Source organism: Pelophylax lessonae (genome assembly GCF_965119305.1).
Source record: "Pelophylax lessonae genome assembly, chromosome: 1".
Taxonomy (NCBI): Eukaryota; Metazoa; Chordata; class Amphibia; order Anura; family Ranidae; genus Pelophylax; species Pelophylax lessonae.
This window is the reverse complement of record NC_138768.1, coordinates 351,203,718-351,222,476: the sequence shown is the minus strand read 5'-3', so window position 1 is coordinate 351,222,476 and position 18,759 is coordinate 351,203,718. Positions and strand designations below refer to the sequence as shown.

The window sequence follows — 18,759 nt, the reverse complement described above, 5'->3', positions numbered from 1 at the left end:
CAACCAGGTGCTTTTATTACCTGTGAGTCGCATCACTGTACGAGTAAATTTAGTTGCCAAAATGACCAAACGTTCGTACAGGGATGAAGAGCTTCTCAGTTATATGCTGACCGAGTCATCTGATAGCGAAGGGGAAGCTACAATGACCGAATTAGTGTCAGTATATGAACCTGATGACGGCAGCGGCTCCCTGACAGATAGCTCCGACGACAGATGGGTCCCTGTTAGACCCAGGCGTACCCGACCCCATTCTGAAGTTGTTGTGATGCAGGAATCGCAGGGTGCTCGTATGGAGCAGAGTGTGGGTACTAGTGCCGCTCATCCTTCTGGCGACCTGGCAAGCGCCAGCGGCCTAGTACAACCTGGACCTAGTACAACCAGCACTGCAGTAAGACCTGGTGACGTGGCGAGTCCCCTAAGTGCAGTTGAAGCTGGTGCGGTGGCTAGCACAAGTAGTGGCCCGCAGCCACCGCGTATTCGAAGACAGGCCCGTAGAGCCCATAGTGCCCTCCCTGATGCGCTGGCATTTCCTAATTGGCAACCCACCGATACTACAGCGCCAGTACTTCCCCCATTCACCGCCCAACCTGGAATCCACGTGGAGACAGCTGGTTTTACGCCCCTGAACTTTTTTGAGCTGTTCTTCACGGAAGATCTTTACAGATCTATTGTGGATCAATCAAATTTGTATGCACAACAGTTCATCGCCGCCAACCCAAATTCACACCTTGCCAGACAATTCGGCTGGAAACCTATAACGGTTTCCGAATTTAAGATCTTTCTGGGCCTTTCCCTCCACATGGGCATAACTAAACAGAGTGAATTGCGGCTATATTGGTCCACTAGCCCAGTTCACCATATGCGCATGTACTCTGCCTCTATGTCCAGGACGAGATACGAGCAAATTCTGCGATTTATGCATTTCAGCGACAATGAACTCTGTCGTCCTCGGGGAGACCCTGCATACGATCGGCTCCACAAAATTCGGCCCCTCATAGACCACTTCAATCAGCGGTTTGCAGCCTTGTTTACCCCCGAACAAGTTGTCTGCGTTGACGAGTCCCTGATTAAATTTACTGGCCGCCTTGCTATGAAACAGTACCTCCCCAGCAAGCGTGCCAAGTACGGGGTCAAACTGTATAAATTGTGTGACAGGGCCACAGGCTATACAGTTAGTTTCCGGGTCTATGAGGGAAAAGATAGCTGTGTGGAGCCCCCCAACTGCCCAGACTACATAGGGAGCAGCGGTAAGATCGTTTGGGACTTGGTGTCACCCTTATCCGGAAAGGGGTACCATTTGTACGTGGACAACTTTTATACAAGCGTGCCACTATTTAGTCACCTTCTTGATTTACAAATTGGCGCATGTGGCACCGTGCGACCTAATCGCCGGGGCTTCCCCCAACGGCTTGTAGATTCCCGTCTTAGTCGGGGGGCGAGAGCCTGCTTGAAAACGGACAAATTACTTGCGGTGAAGTGGAAGGATACACGGGATGTTTATGTTCTGTCCTCCCTTCACCCAGACACGACGATCCAAATTCCTACGGCAACTGGCGTTGTGGAGAAACCCCTCTGTGTCCACGAATATAACCTTAACATGGGAGGGGTGGACCTTAACGACCAGCTTTTGGCGCCGTATTTAGTTGCCCGTAAAGCCAGACGCTGGTACAAAAAAGTGTCTGTTTACCTATACCAATTGGCTATGCTGAACGCCTTTGTCCTATACAGGGCGTCAGGACGAACTGGATCTTTCCGGGAATTCCAGGAAGAGATCATCCTTGCCTACCTGTACCCAGGAGGCATGCCTGCCCAACTTCCCCTTCCAGATGCAGTGAGCCGGCTGCATGAGAGGCATTTTTCACATGTCCTCCCGAGTACCCCTACCCAAAGATGGCCCCAAAGAAGATGTCGTGTCTGTAGCAAGCGCGGATTTAGGCGTGACACCCGTTATTATTGTCCCAAATGTCCTGACCAACCTGGTCTCTGCATCGGGGAATGTTTCGAGCGCTACCATACACTAGTGGATTATTAGCGTAGGGTACAGCACGACACAGTGTAGGGCACATAAACACAGGGTCTCGAAGGATGTTGGATGTCCATCGACATTTTGAGAGACCCAAGCTGGAAGAGAAGATCGCAGATGATCGCAGTCCCTCCCAAATCAAGAAGTAAAGGAACAGTTAGAAAGAAAAATAAAAGGATCCAAAAACTGTTGTGGTGTCAGTAATTTTATATGTCCTTCTACTCCTTCCTACTATACTTTTTTTCAATGTCCTTTGTTTGTTTTTTCATTCTTTTGTGACCTGTTTCTCTTGCAGGTCCCTCGTCGGCTACCACGCATTGATTTTATATATTCTGACACAAACAGCGTTTGCGCTCAGCATATATGGATACCTTTGCTGATAGCAGCTGTGGTGATTTTCTGATTTCAGCACTGCAGTTAAAATCCTATTTTGGTATACGTGGATAGCGCCGTGTATACCCATCATTAAATTCAGTGGGTGGTTGTTTGGGCGGTTAATGATGAAAATCCAAAAACTGTTGTTGTCAGTCATTTTATATGTCCTTCTACTCCTTCCTACTATACTTTTTTTCAATGTCCTTTGTTTGTTTTTTCATTCTTTTGTGACCTGTTTCTCTTGCAGGTCCCTCGTCGGCTACCACGCATTGATTTTATATATTCTGACACAAACAGCGTTTGCGCTCAGCATATATGGATACCTTTGCTGATAGCAGCTGTGGTGATTTTCTGATTTCAGCACTGCAGTTAAAATCCTATTTTGGTATACGTGGATAGTGTCGTGTATACCCATCATTAAATTCAGTGGGTGGTTGTTTGGGCGGTTAATGATGAGTAATACTACGCATTATTCCTGTGCTGATTTCTGATAGGTTCTCTTTTTTTCCGTTCAGCCCACAGGCTGCATGAAAAAAAAAAAAACCTATATGCCAAACAAGGACCAGCAATGTACTGGTACGTTGCTGGACTTTGAGTGGTTATACCAGGATGATGCCTGCAGATTTAGGCATCATCTTGGTATCGTTTTTTACAGCCAGCGGTCGGCTTACATGTAAAAGCAATTCTAGCAGGTAATTGGCCGCTAGACTGCTTTTACATGCAGTGGGAGGGGCCTCCCCCCCCCCCCACCGCCGCCTTCCGCAGCCTTCCATGGTTTTTCTCTGGCTCTCCTGTCCCACCGGTTAACCCGAGAGTGCAGCCGGTGGTTCAATTATCTAACCATAGAGCTAATTGGAGATGAGAATGGCTCCAATCATCTCTATGGCCTAAGATGCCGGAGGCTACGAGCATTTTATGACTTCTGTTTCGCCAGAAATAAACAGGGCCATTGGGAAATTGGGAAAGTATTTTATCACACCAATTTTGGTGTGGTCAGATGCGTTAAGGTCAGAGGAGAGATCTAGAGTCTAAAAGACCCCAATTTTTTTTAAAAAGAGTACCTGTCACTACAGATTGCTATCATAGGGGATATTTAAATTCACTATGATAACAATAAAAATGATTTAAAAAAAAAAAAAATTAAAGGAAAGGTGTCAAAATAACATAAAAAAGCAAAAGAAAAAAAAAAAAAAAAAAAAAAATTGAGCCCCCCCCCTTACCCCCGGTGCTTGCGCGCAATGGCGCACGCAAGCGGTGGTCTAGTGTCATATGTAAACCACAATTGCAGCATGCATGTGAGGTATCGCCGCGATCGCCAGATCGAGTGCAGTAATTCTTGCAGTAGACCTCCTCTGTAAGTCTAAAGTGGTAACCTGTAGAGACTTTTAAAGGTTTTCAAAAATGTACATACGTTTTTGTCGCTGCGCAGGCATGCGCAATTTTTAAAGCATGTCATGTTAGGTGTCTATGAACTCGGCATAAGATCATCTTTTAAATTTTACCAAAAAAATTGGAATTATATAGTGTATTTGTGCAATAAATTAAAAAAAAATGTATTTTTTTCGCAAAAATTGCGTTTGGAAAATCTGTGCGCAAATACCGTGTGACAAAAAAATTTGCAACATCCACCATTTTATTCTATAGGGCCTCTGCTTTAAAAAAATATATAATGTTTGGGGGTTCAAAGTAATTTTCTAGTAAAAAAAAAATATTTTTTCATGTAAACAAAAAGGCACAGAAAAGGCTTGGTTTTCAAGTGGTTAGAAGAGTGGGTGATGTGTGGATAAGATTGAGTATAAAATGCCGGAACTGTTCAAACACCCCCCTAATGACCCCTTTTTGAAAAGTAGACACCCAAAGCTTTTTTCTGAGAGGCATGGTGAGTCCATGGAGTATTTTATATTTTGCCACAAGTTTCGGGAAAATTATTATTTTTTTTTTTTTTGTTGTTTTTTTACAGAAAGTTGTCACTAAATGATATATTGCTCATGCATGCCATGGGAATATGTGAAATGACACCCCAAAATACATTCTTTTGCTTCTCCTGAGTACAGGGATACCACATGTGTGAGACTTTTTGGGAGCCTAGCTGTGTACGCGCCCCCGAAAACCAATCCACATCTTCAGGTTTTCTAATGGCGTAAATTGCTGATTTTACCCCTGACTACCTGTCACAGTTTCAGAGGCCCTGAAATTTCAAGATGGCACAAAACCCCCCCAAATGACCCCATTTTGCAAAGTAGACACTCCAAGCTACTGGCTGAGAAGTATGGTGAGTCCATGGAATAGTTTATATTTTGCCACAAGTTTCGAGGAAAAAAATTTTTTTTATTTTTTTTTATTTTTTTACACAAAGTTGTCAGTAAATGATATATTGCTCACACAGGCCATGGGTATATGTGAAATGACACCCCAAAATACATTCTGCTGCTTCTCCTGAGTACAATGATACCCCATGTGTGAGACTTTTTGCCAGTCTAGCCGCGTACAGGACCCGGAAAACCAATGCGCACCTTTAGGCTTTCTAAGGGCGTAAATTGTTGATCTCACTCCTTACTACCTATCACAGTTTTGAAGTCCATAAAAAGCCAAGATTGCACAAACCCCCCCCAAATGACCCCATTTTGCAAAGTAGACACTCCAATCTATTTGCTGAGAGGCATGGTGAGTATTTTGCAGCTCTAATTTTTTTTGGAAAATGAAGAAAAAACAGGAAAATGCATTTTTTTTCCTCTTTTTTCAATTTCCAAAACTTTGTGACAAAAAGTGAGATCTGCAAAACACTCAACATGCCTCTCTGCAAATAGCTCAGGGTGTCTACTTTCCGAAAAGGGGTCATTTGGGGGGGGGTTGTGCTGTCTTGGCATTTCATGGCCTCCAAAACTGTGATAGGTAGTCAGGAGTGAAATCAACAATTTACGCCCTTGGAAAGCCTGAAGGCGATGATTGGTTTTCGGGGTCCTGTACTCGGCTAGACTGCAAAAAAGTCTCACACATGGGGTATCCCTATACTCAGGAGAAGCAGCAGAATGTATTTTGGGGTGTCAGTTCACATATACCCATGGCATGTGTGAGCAATATATCATTTACTGACAACTTTGTGTAAAAAAAAAAAAAAAATATATATATATATATATTTCCCGGAACTTGTGGCAAAATATAAAATATTCCATGGACTCACCATGCCTCTCAGCAAATAGCTTGGGGTGTCTACTTTCCAAAATGGGGTCATTTGGGGGGGTTTTGTGCTATCTTGGAATTTTAGGGCCTCCGAAACTGTGATAGGTAGTCAGGAGTGAAATCAACAATTTACGCCCTTGGAAAGCCTGAAAGTGGGGACTGGTTTTCGGGGACCTGTACTCGGCTAGACTGCAAAAAAGTCTCACACATGGGGTATCCCTGTACTCAGGAGAAGCAGCAGAATGTATTTTGGGGTGTCATTTCACATATACCCATGGAATGTGTGAGCAATATTTCATTTACTGACAACTTTGTGAAAAAAAAAAAAAAAATATATATATATATATATTTCCCGGAACTTGTGGCAAAATATAAAATATTCCATGGACTCACCATGCCTCTCAGCAAATAGCTTGGGGTGTCTACTTTCCAAAATGGGGTCATTTGGGGGGGTTTTGTGCTATCTTGGAATTTTAGGGCCTCCGAAACTGTGATAGGTAGTCAGGAGTGAAATCAACAATTTACGCCCTTGGAAAGCCTGAAAGTGGGGACTGGTTTTCGGGGACCTGTACTCGGCTAGACTGCAAAAAAGTCTCACACATGGGGTATCCCTGTACTCAGGAGAAGCAGCAGAATGTATTTTGGGGTGTCATTTCACATATACCCATGGAATGTGTGAGCAATATTTCATTTACTGACAACTTTGTGAAAAAAAAAAAAAAAAAAATATATATATATATATTTCCCGGAACTTGTGGCAAAATATAAAATATTCCATGGACTCACCATGCCTCTCAGCAAATAGCTTGGGGTGTCTACTTTCCAAAATGGGGTCATTTGGGGGGGTTTTGTGCTATCTTGGAATTTTAGGGCCTCCGAAACTGTGATAGGTAGTCAGGAGTGAAATCAACAATTTACGCCCTTGGAAAGCCTGAAAGCGGGGACTGGTTTTCGGGGACCTGTACTCGGCTAGACTGCAAAAAAGTCTCACACATGGGGTATCCCTGTACTCAGGAGAAGCAGCAGAATGTATTTTGGGGTGTCATTTCACATATACCCATGGCATGTGTGAGCAATATTTCATTTACTGACAACTTTGTGAAAAAAAAAAAAAAAATATATATATATATATGTATTTCCCGGAACTTGTGGCAGAATATAAAATATTCCATGGACTCACCATGCCTCTCAGCAAATAGCTTGGGGTGTCTACTTTCCAAAATGGGGTCATTTGGGGGGGGTTTGTGCTATCTTGGAATTTTAGGGCCTCCGAAACTGTGACAGGTAGTGCAGAGGTGACATGCACAATTTACGCCATTAGAAAACCTGGGAGTGTTGATTGGTTTTCGCGGTCCTGTACACAGCTAGGCTCCCAAAAAGTCTCACACATGGGGCATCCCCATACTCAGGAGAAGTAGCAGAATGTATTTTGGGGTGTAATTCCACATATACCCATGTCATGTGTGAGAATTTTATCTTTTAGTGACAACGTTGTGTAAAAAAAAAAAATAAAAAAAAAAAATAGTAATATTCCCAAAACTTGTGGTAAAATATAAAATATTCCATGGACTCACCATGCCTCTTAGCAAACAGCTTGGGGTGTCTACTTTCCAAAATGGGGTCATTTGGGGGGGTTTTGTGGTATCTTGACATTTCAGGGCCTCCTAAACCGTTAGAGGTAGTGAGAAAATGCAATGAAAAATGTACGCCCTTTGAAATTCTGATGGTGGGGATTTGTTTTTGTGGTCCCGTACACAGCTAGGCTCCCAAAAAGTCCCACATATGTGGTATCCCTGTACTCAGGAGAAGCAGCAGAATATATTTTGGGGTGTAATTACACATATACCCATGGCATGTGTGAGCAATATATCATTTCAATGACAACTTTGTGTAAAAAAAAAAAAAAAAAAATTTTTAGTCATTTTTCAAACACCTGTGACAAAAAAATGAAATATTCAATGAGCTCAACATGCCTCTCAGAACATTCCTTAGGATGTCTACTTTCCAAAAAGTGGTAGTTTGGGGGGGTTTTGTACTGCCCTGCCATTTTAGCACTTCATGAAATGAGATAGGCAGTCAAAAATTAAAGCTGCGTAAATTTCTGTATTTACACCATAGTTTGTAGACGCTATAACTTTTGCGCAAACCAATAAAAATACGCTCATTGAATTTTTTTTTGTCAAAGACATGTAGCTAAATATATTTTGGCCAAAAAAAAATACATAAATTGAGTATATTGGATATTTTTTAAAAGACAAAGTTGAAAATGTCATTTTTTTGCAAAATTTTCGCTCTTTTTTTATTAATATCGCAAAAAATAAAAAGCGCAGAGGTGATCAAATACCACCAAAAGAAAGCTCTGTTTGTGGGAAAAAAAGGACGTAAATTTCGTTTGGGTACCACATTGCATGACCGCACAATTGTCAGTTAAAGTCACGCAGTGCCGAGTCGTAAAATACCCCCTGGTCGGAATGGGGGTAAAATCTTCCGGGGCTTAAGTGGTTAACCACTTAGAAACGTTTTTCAGGTTTTATATACTGTTAAAAAGCAGATTTTAGGCCTGAAAGTTTGTGAAAACCACCAAACATTATATACGTTCTGAAAGTGGAGACCAGGAAAATATAAGGTGGTAGCTGGAATTTTAAAGTCTTAACGCACGTGTTTATGAAAACGTATAAAAAAAAAAAAAAAAGAAACTACATTAAATTTTAAGGCACACAATATATTAGCCCAATAATTTTGTAAAATATAAAAGGATGAGGTGGCTAAATAGATACCCAAAATGTTAAAGTGGTTGTAAAACCCTGTATATACCAAGTGAAGTGACTGGCCTCAGGGGATACAGAGATTAAATAAATCCTCCTACAAAAGTTGTACCTGTTTACCTTCAGCACCTCTTTCCTTTATATCAGTTCAAAGTCCAGAATTTATACAGCTTGTCTGAACTATGAGACAACTGGAAGCAGGGAGTTTAAAGGAGATGTATGGGATTCCGTTTTTTTCCCTAATTATACTTACCTGGGTGGATGCAGCATCTGTCCCCCAGCGCCTCTATACTGAAAACCGAGCAATCGAACTCTGCTGATCGTTCGATTCTAACAGCTCCACGAGCAGAGAGCTGCTGACTGTCAGTCAACAGCTCTCCGCTCTGTCCCTTCCACACTCATTGGAGCGCTGAGCTGTGGAGGGGCGGGAAGCGGCCAGCTCAGGCTCTCAGCAGCCCGCTGAGAGGCTTAGCTGGGTGTCGGTCCAGGCACCTGGCGGATCACAACTCCAAGGTCGTGGTGACTGGTGCCTGGATCAACTTCTGTGACATCAGCAGCGAGCGGACTTCAACCCCCGTCTATGCCGAACACTGGTCTGCGGCAGTGTTTTGGCATTAGCCGACTTACAGTTAGCTCCCTAGAGATCTAGGAACATGGTATTGACAAGCAGCGCAAATGGCCCAGGAAGAGATCATCAAGAGCGGCCGCCCACGGCCCCTATCTAACCTGTGCCTGCTCAACTCAACTGAAAGTCTGCTAACGCCAAAACACTGCCACAGACCCCCAACACTATATGAGCTGGCTGACTCCGGAAATATTCACACAGGATACCAGCCCTCTATGAGCAAGTACAGACATTCACTGCATTTTTGGCTCTAACGATCTACAAATCACACATCAGATGCTTTGTCCCAACCATTATCCCTAGAGCCCCTGCTACATGCGTTCTCTTACTGAAAGATAAGCGCTCCCCCACCCAACTCCATTTCAGGGGAAATGTTCTGGAACTTACCAATACACAATACAAACGTCATTTTTTTTTCTAGATCCCCCCGCAACAAGAATTCCTTTTCTTTTTTGAATGGGTTTGTCACTATTTCATAGGGATGCTTTGGGCACTATGATCACTACACAATAAGATTGATTGTTCTCTGATGAGCAAAACACCTGATGGTCTTCCCATTTGTGAATAGAGCTTAAAGCAGAGTTCCACCCAAAAGTGGAACTTCCACTTTAACTACTCCGGACTCCCTGACATGCCAAATTTAACACATCGTTTTTTTTTTTTTTTGGGGGGGGGGGGGGGAGGTATTTAGATATGACAGGTACCCGCTCCCACTTCTGCTGGGGTTCGCCTAGGCTTGAGCAGAAGTTCTCCTCTCCCCCTCCCTCCCTGCAATCTTCTGGGACACGTCACAGGTCCCAGAAGATTGCCCGGCCACTCACAACGCACAGCGCGACTCGCACATGCCCAGTGCGCACCCGGTTATGAAGCCGCAAGGTGTCACAGCCAGGTGCCCATACTAGAGATTCCGGTACCGCCAAGAGGAGATGGAGAGGAGCGAGGCTTCAGGCGGCTGCATCGCTGGACCATAGGACAGATGAGTGTGTGTTTATTAAAAGTCAGCAGCTACACTTATTTTAGCTGCTGACTTTAATAAACACAAAAACGAGTGGAACTCCGCTTTAAATGAGTTGTAAAGTCAGAAGGTTTTTTATCATAACCACTTCAGCTCTGGAAGGTTTTACTCCCTTAATGACCAGGCCATTTTTTGCGATACAGCACTGCGTTGCTTTAACTGACAATTTCACAGACGTGCGATGATGTACGCAAATACAACCTCTGCGGTTTTTATTTTTTGCGCTATAAACAAAAAAAGAGCGACAATTTTGAAAAAAAAAAAAAAAAAAACAATATTTTTTACTTTCTGCGATAAAACATTCCCGACAGCGAAACGGAGTTGCTTGAATAACTGAGCGATAGCGATTCGTGGGAAAATTCGTCATCAGGTACGGAAAGTGACAACAGCGATGATTCTGATATCTCTTTCTAGCACATAGCTTGTAGAATTTGGGAAGTATATCAAATGATTCTTCAGAATTTCCAAAGGAGCTATGTGCCAGAAAGAGACAGTTCGTCTAAAAGCGCTTTTGCGCAAAAAGAACGCTTTTTGGACGCCATAGTCGTTCTCTATTTTCCAGGCACAAAGAACTGGAAAAGCACAGGCAGGGCACTGGAAAAGTCACCAGGTGAAATCCAGCGGTGAAATGGCAAGATACCGTGTAATCCGTTAGGATCACAACTTTGTATCATGTCATTTGGTTTATTTACATTTTTGAAATTGCCGCCGGTTCCACCCCCCTGCGTTGTAACGCTCGCAGGGAAGGGAACTGGAAGACAGGTGCCGGAATTGGCCGAGCACACAGCGGGAGGACAGAGGGAGAACGATGGCTATTGCTAGCTTGTATAAGCATCGGAGCACGCTGATCTTGGTCTGATCTGATGCGGTTAAGGTCAGAGGAGACATCTTATAGACCCCAGATGTCTCAGTGAAGAGGACCTGTCACTGCTGATTGTTGTCACAAGGGATGTTTACATTTGTTGTGACAGCACTTAAAGGGAAACACAAACATCGGTCCCGCACACATATGTAAAACGGCAATCGCACCACACATATGAGGTACCATCGCAAACGTTATAGCAAGAGCAATAATTCTAGCACTAGACCTCCTTTGTAACTTTAAACTGGTAACCTGTAAAAAAATGTAAAGCGTCGCCTATGGGGATTTTTAAAGTATCAGGCTTTTTTTTTTTTTACATTCCACGAGCGTGCGCAATTTAAAGTTTGACATGTTGGGTATCTATTTACGCTGCGTAACATCATCTTTTATATTGTACCAAAAAAAATTATATTTTATTGTGTTTGTGTGTACTAAAATTAAAGTAAAAAAAAAAAAAAACACTGTGCAAATACCATTTGATATAAAAAAAAAAATGGAACAGTCACCATTTTATTCTCTAGGGCCTCTGTTTAAAAACATATATAAAATGTTTGGGGTTCTATATAATTTTCCAGTAAAGAAAATGATTTTCCATGTAGGAGAGAAGTGTCAGAATAGGCTTTGGAAGCAAGTGGTTAATGTGTACTAATATAACTGCCATTTAAAGTGGTAGTGCTTCGTGTCCTCCTGGCTTTGTGGGCTCCGGCTGTTTGAATGGCCGACCCACAATGACCTCACTCCATGACATGCGCATGGGAGCCACGTCCATGGCATAGCACTCTGCAGGGACAGCACACCATCAGTACAGAGCGCAGTGTGCATGCGCCGGTGACATCATCAGCTGCAGAAGTAGCCAAAATCTCCTAAACGATCCAAGTTCTAGGAGATAGTCCTTGTACCCACAGGTAAGCTTTATTATAAGCTTACCTGTAGGTACAAGTCAGCAAGCGGAGTTAACTACAGCCTTATTGTGCTCCTAGGCTTTAAATGACCATCTCTTAATATACACACACACACTTGCCATTCAATTACATTTTTTTTTTTAAATTGTAGGGTTCAAGAGAAAGCTAAAATTCCTAAACAAGTAACTTTTTTCACTTTTTTTATATCCTGGCATAATTTTAAATATGTATGAAAATAAAATAATGACTAAAGGACTAGATTCCAATAATGCAAAGGAACATAATTTCAAGATTCTATGAAACACAGGACAAACCTTTTGGTCCTATCTTTGCCAGAAGACTATGGAGAAGTACTAGTAACTCCTCATTAGGTGGGGAGTCCTTACTGGCACTCAGAAGCAGCTGCAGTAAAATTTGTGTACCACCTTTAGATATCAGAACGTTTATTCGTCTTCCTCCACCTAGAAAAGGAAGAGTAAGAAATACAGGTGAATTACCATTAGTAAATTGATACATTCTTAATGTTGCTTATCATACATTTCTAATATATATATATATATATATATATATATATATATATATACACACACACACACACACACAATCTCAGTACACCCCTCACATTTGTGTAAATATTTTATTATATCTTTTGCTACAATGTAAAGTAGTGAGTGTACAGCTTGTATAACAGTGTAAATTTGTTGTCCCCTCAAAATAACTCAACATACAGCCATTGATGTCTAAACTGCTGGCAACAAAACACCCCTAAGTGAAAATGTCCATATTGGGCCCAAAGTGACAATATTTTGTGTTTCCACCATTATTTTCAGCACTGCCTTAACCTTCTCGGGCATGGAGTTCACCAGAGCTTTACAGGTTGCCACTGGAGTCCTCTTCCACTCCTCCATGATAACATCAAGGATCTGGTGGATGTTAGAGACCTTGCGCTCCTCCAACTTCCGTTTGAGGATGCCCCACAGATTCTCAATAGGGTTTAGGTCTGGATATATGCTTGGCCAGTCCATCACCTTTACCCTCAGCTTCTTTAGCAAGGCAGTGGTCGTCTTGGAGGTGTGTTTGGGGTCGTTATTTTGGAATACTGCCCTGTGGCCCAATGCCTGAATGGAGGGGATCGTGATTTGCTTCAGTATGTCACCGTACACGTTGGCATTCATGGTTCCCTCAAAGAACTGTAGCTCCCCAGTGCCATCAGCACTCATGCAGCCCCAGACAAAGACATTCTCACCACCATGCTTGACTGTAGGCAAGACACACTTGTCTTTGTACTCCTCACCTGTTTGCCGCCACACACGTTTGACACACACGCTTGACACCATCTGAATCAAATCAGTTTATTTTGGTCTCATCAGACCACAGGACATGGTTCTAGTAATCCATGTCCTTAGTCTGCTTGTCTTCAGCAAACTGTTTGCGGGCTTTCTAGTGCATCATCTTTAGAAGAGGCTTCCTTCTGGGACAAAAGTCATGCAGACCAATTTCATGCAGTGTGTGGCGTATGGTCTAAGCACTGACAGGCTGACCCCCCCCCCCCACCCCTTCAACCTCTGCAGCAATGCTCTCACGCGTCTATTTCCCAAAGGCAACCTCTGGATATGAGCACATGCACTCAACTTCTTTGGTCGACCATGGCGAGGCCTGTTCTGAGTGGAACCTGTCAAACCGCTGTTAAACCACTGTATGGCCTTGACCACCATGCTGCAGCTCAGTTTCAGAGTCTTGGCAATCTTCTTATAGACTAGGCCATCTTTATGTAGAGTAACAATTCTTTTTTCAGATCCTCAGAGTTCTTTGCCATGAGGTGCCATGTTGAACTTCCCATAACCAGTACGAAAGAGTGAGAGCGGTAACACCACATTTAACACACCTGCTCCCTATTCACACCTGAGACCTTCTAACACTAACAAATCACATGACAACGGGGAGAGAAAATGAAAATGGCTAATGGGCCTAATTGGACATTTTCACTTAGGGGTGTACTCACTTTTGTTGCCAGCGGTTTAGACATGAATGGCTATGTGTTGAGTTATTTTAAGGGGACAGCAAATTTACACTGTTATACAAGCTGTACACTCACTACTTTACATTGTAACAAAGTGTAATTTCTTCAGTGTTGTCACATGAAAAAAAATAATAAAATATTTACAATAATGTGAGGGGTGAACTCACTTTTGTGAGATACTGTGCATATATATATAAATATAGCTTGCTGCTGTGGGGACACAGAAATCAATAGAAACATGAACGGTCTACATTCTTCACCTTTGGGGGATCCCAAACACTACACCTATATGAGCTTGTTGGACATCGCTTTCCAAAACCATCAGCATTAACAGAACTTTGATTGCCTCTTCGTGGCTATAACAGCAACAACTTCTGGGAAGGCTTTTCACAAGATTTGGAGTGGGATTGTGCCTGTGGGAATACATGGGGGGGCTCAAAAGTTCTCGGCACGACCAAGAAGGAAATGAGCTAGAGCAATAAAAACTTGCCTGCTATTCCACATATTCTCCCCCAAGTTCAACACACTTAGCACATTGTCTCTCCAATTTCTTTAACCCTTCCAAAAACATTATTTTGTTTGCTGTGAAAAACTGCTCTGTTGCTGCTATGACCACTGAATCCATCAAAAAGGTTTGCTCCTTTCGGTGTCTCTTTAAAGTCAGGAAATCAGTAATAGTCAGATGGCGCAAGATCTGGTGGATAGAGCGGATGGCCTATGCAATGAAACCCTAAATCCTTCAAAATAGCCAGTGTCCTGCCTGAAATAGAGCTCTAATGCTCCAAATTGGCATAATATATGAAATACCACTATGGGAGGCCTTAATACATAAACCCATCATGACCCTGTCCAGGACACATAGGAGGTGGGTGAACTTCACTTTCCTGGTGGCCTGCCAGAGGCAGACCAGGGCTTGGCACCAACAGTTTATAAATTGGCGGAGGTCAAACAGCGTCTCATGGGGACCAAGGTGCATGAGAAGCTCAGTTCTATTTTGAACGACACACACAATTTATTCCTAAAAGTTTGAGAGCCATGGTTTGCATACAATGACTGCCTGAACCTGGACCAATCCCTACTCTCGATGAGTTACCTGCAGCTTTGGATAAGACCGTTTGGTTATACCCTGTGGGCCTTTTCCCCCTCCCTCCCTGTCTGCATCCCTTCCCTTTTTCTTCTTCTGCTATGTTTTCTATTGCAAATTCACTGCAGATTCCGCACCGCATCAAAATCTCAACCCAATCTTGAGAACCGATTGCGGAATTGGTTTGCAAAACGCATGCAATCCAATTCTGGTGCGGACAAAAAATGAGTTTTTCATGAGTTTAGTGCAGTACAGTGAGATTTGAGCCATACAAATCCATGGCTCAAATCGCACCCCAGAGTTACCGCATGTAATTTGCAGAGGAATATGCTGCGAATCCTGTGCGAATTACATGCAGTGTCCCGCATCGCATTCGTATGAACCAAGGCTTGAAGAATACTTCAAAATCCTGTACAGTGCATGTTTACCAAAACAAAAAGACAAAGTTTGAGTGACCTGCCCAACTTTATTAAATCTGCCATAAGTGGTTATATTTTACACATAACTCTGGATATTGGTTTTCAATCGTATGACAAGGTAGATGAGTCAGCCGGTATTAGATTTGTCTGTTACACAGTTTTTGTAGAAATAAAGTAAATATAATTTTCATCTATTTATATTCAACTAAAAAGCAGCCTCAGGAATTCCTCCTCAGATGCTTTCATAAAAGTGTGAATTCTGAGAAGTCAGTTGTCTATAAAATTATAGTTCATAAGCACAAGAAATGACACTGGAGTAGGAAACAGAATCGCATGGAAACTCCAACAAGCTAATATAATAAGGATAATATATACATAATGACTTACCAACTGACATCAATTCATTGAGAATATTTACAATATTTAAGATTGTCTGGAGGTCCTTGGTATTCTGCAGATAGGAATATAGAAAAGGTACACAGTTACATAGTTGGTGAGGCTGAAGAAAGACACCAATCCATCCAGTTCAACCGGAGTGGGTGTGTGTGTGTTTATTTCAATACCAACTCCAATATCCCTGTATATTGTGTGCGTTAAGATGGGTTTTGAAAACTATGCACACTTCCCGCTGACACCACTCATTGTGGAAGGGAGTTCCATATTTTTACCTCTCTGATAGTAAAGAACCCCCTACACAGCTCAAAGTAGGACCATAGGCAAAACTATTTTTCATCTTAGATAGAGCAGAGAAGGGATATAACCCCTGTCAGATAATTTTTTTGTCCCATTTTTTGAGATTTCCCTTAATTTCCTGTCCCATAGCCAAACAGGAAATGAGAGGAAATCCCCGCAAATTAAGGAAATCCCTTGGGGACCCCCAGGTCACCAGAACTAGTGTCCCCATTGGAAGTTTCCCCTCTATTACTTTTCTAGGGGCAACCCAAAATTTGTGAATTTCTGTTACTTTCACTTTCAAGGATAATGGTAAACAGGACAAATGGAGACTTGATTCTCCTTAACGGGGGCACAGACAGCAATAAAAACCTGACAGGTGTTCTAAACCATCTCCACTCTATCCAAAACTTAAAAAAAGTTTTACCTTTAGGCCCCTTTCACACGTGTCCGATCCTGTCCGTGCCGTTTTCTGCTCAGTGGGGGATCGGCTGATCCCCCGCTGAGCAGGCAGATGACAGCTCCGTCTCCGCTCTGTGTGTGGAGACGGAGGTGTCAGATCCCCGCTCTCCTCTATGGCGGATAGGCGGTCCGTTCTCATCCGATCCGCCAGACAGATGGAAAATAGGGTTTCCATCCGTCCGGATTTGACAAACAGGATCGGATCGGATGTCAGCGGACATAGAGATGCATGGGGCATCGGTTCAGGTCCGCCAGAAAATCTGACAGGCAGATCTGAACGGTCCGCATGTGTGAAAGGGGCCTTAGGTATACTTTACCACTTCAGCTCCAGAAGATTTTACCTTGTTCATGACCAGGCAACTCTGTACCCAAACAAAATTTAGATCATTTTTTCACACAAATAGAGCTTCTTTCTTATGGAGGTATAGGATCACCACTGGATTTTTTATGTTATGCAATATAAATAAAATAAAATAAAATACAGATAATTTTGGGAAAAAAAAAAAAAAACAATGTTTTTTTACTTTCTGCTATACAACATATCTATTTGATTAAAAAAAAAATCTAAATTTCTTAAAAATGTATTCTACTACGTTTTTGTTTTTTAAAAAAATACCAAAAAGAGTATATTGACTGGTTTGCATTAAAGTTATAGAGTTATAGCGCCTACAAACTATGGTATATATACTGGAATTTTTTAATTTTTTTTTTATACTAATGGCGGTGATCAACAACTTATAATGGGACTGTGCAATCGGACATATGCGTGTGCCCTAAACCCCAGAAGCAGGCAGCAACGTAGGGGTATGTCGCTTTGCCTACAGCCGCCGCTCGCCTGCAGTACATTGCGGGTGGGTGGGCGTCAAGTGGTTAAGGTTAAACCGCTTCCTGACAAATTTCATTGAGTGGCAGTGTATCTTCTTAAATTCCTTGAATTGTTTTTTTCCCTATGCTAAAATCAAACCATGGAGAATAAGCAGGATGTCCTCTCCTCACTATCATCTGTGAAATGTGACTGCTTCAGGAAATTCAAGTACACTACTATCAATGTTTCAGCCATTAAAGAATACATGGAAAAAAATATGAAAAAAAAAAAACAGATGAATGATACGCCGGTAAATGTAATAAATCTTTTTTTTAACTTCTCTTATTTAGGAAATGTCTTTAAGGTTAACAACACCCATTAGAAATTCCACTGGTGAGATTTTGTGCTCAGATTCCCATGCCTGCACATCTGCAAAGGCCATAACATGAGATTTCTACTCTCGCAGCTGATTTTTTTTTTTCTCTTAAATGTAACAATAATGCACAAAAAAAAAAAAAAAAGAGTGTGAACAGCTACAAAACTATGAGAGATTTTGGAGCAGAGTTCCAAAAGGTATGCGACACTAGAGGACTCACTTGACTCTACCAATAACTAAAATATATTTAAAAAAACTTTACAGTACATCTAAAGGTTCCTGTATGACAAAAGTCAAATAATAAAAAAAAAAAAAATAAATAAAACTTCCTTTACCCTACTGAAAAAAGCCATAGCCTCCTCCATTTAGGTCTCACATGCTCCCCCTCCCAGACACTGCAGCTCACAGTAGGAAGAGGCAGTGCTGCCAATCCAGTGGGCAGGACTAGGTGTGGCCAGGTTCTGATTGACAAGTGAATCAGCAGTGAAAACTTTGATAACCACACCCCCTGCAACATTTTTTTTTTCATCCTACCGGAGTGCAAGCAGGTACAGCCTACATGAAAGTGGCAACACTGCTCAGAGTTCTAGGGTAGTGCAGCATAGAGATGGGCTCAGGCATGTTCGGGATCCCATTCCCAACCCACCTGCCCGATCCCACCAGGAAGCCGACCGTGCACATCGCTAATCATAGACAGTGAGATTTTTCCTGGTCTGTGCAGCTTTAGATCACTGGCAGGATCCCTCATCCAGAACAAAGTCCCTCTGTCCCTCTTTCCTCCTCATCTGTCCCTCCTTTTGGTCTGATCTATATGGTTGTATATAAAATGCATTACTTATCTATCAAAAAGGGTTTCCCGGTGCTAAAGCTTTTATCCAATTTCTAAATTTCTGCATTTGTAAATTTCAAAAGCCAGTTTAAATGAATAATAGTGGTAAAAAATCACTCGTGGGTTTAACCAATCATTTTTTTTGTACAATTCTCAATTGTACAAAGGAGGGTGTGGCAGGGGGTGTGTCCTATGCTACTTTTGCTAATAGGTGTCCCTCATTCCCATCTTAGAAAGTTAGGAGATGTGCAACAGATATTTGAGGAACTGTGCAGGGGAACTAAGAGAAAACTATAATCAAAGTATATGAAATTATTGCATTTTGAATAGAGCAGAGGGGGGGTT

At 42.2% G+C, this 18,759-nt stretch overlaps 1 protein-coding gene across 2 annotated transcripts in view; it reads right to left on the bottom strand.

Annotated features, from left to right (window-relative positions):
• AGTPBP1 (ATP/GTP binding carboxypeptidase 1) overlaps window positions 1–18,759 on the bottom strand; it is a 295,080-nt gene that overhangs the window by 164,637 nt on the left and 111,684 nt on the right. For both annotated transcript variants that reach the window (XM_082261111.1, XM_082261112.1), the window contains 2 exons: window positions 15,658–15,721; window positions 12,062–12,208 (listed from right to left, as the gene is read on the bottom strand). In XM_082261111.1, coding sequence (XP_082117237.1) covers window positions 12,062–12,208; window positions 15,658–15,721 — 211 coding nt within the window. The remainder of the gene's footprint in view (window positions 1–12,061; window positions 12,209–15,657; window positions 15,722–18,759) is intronic.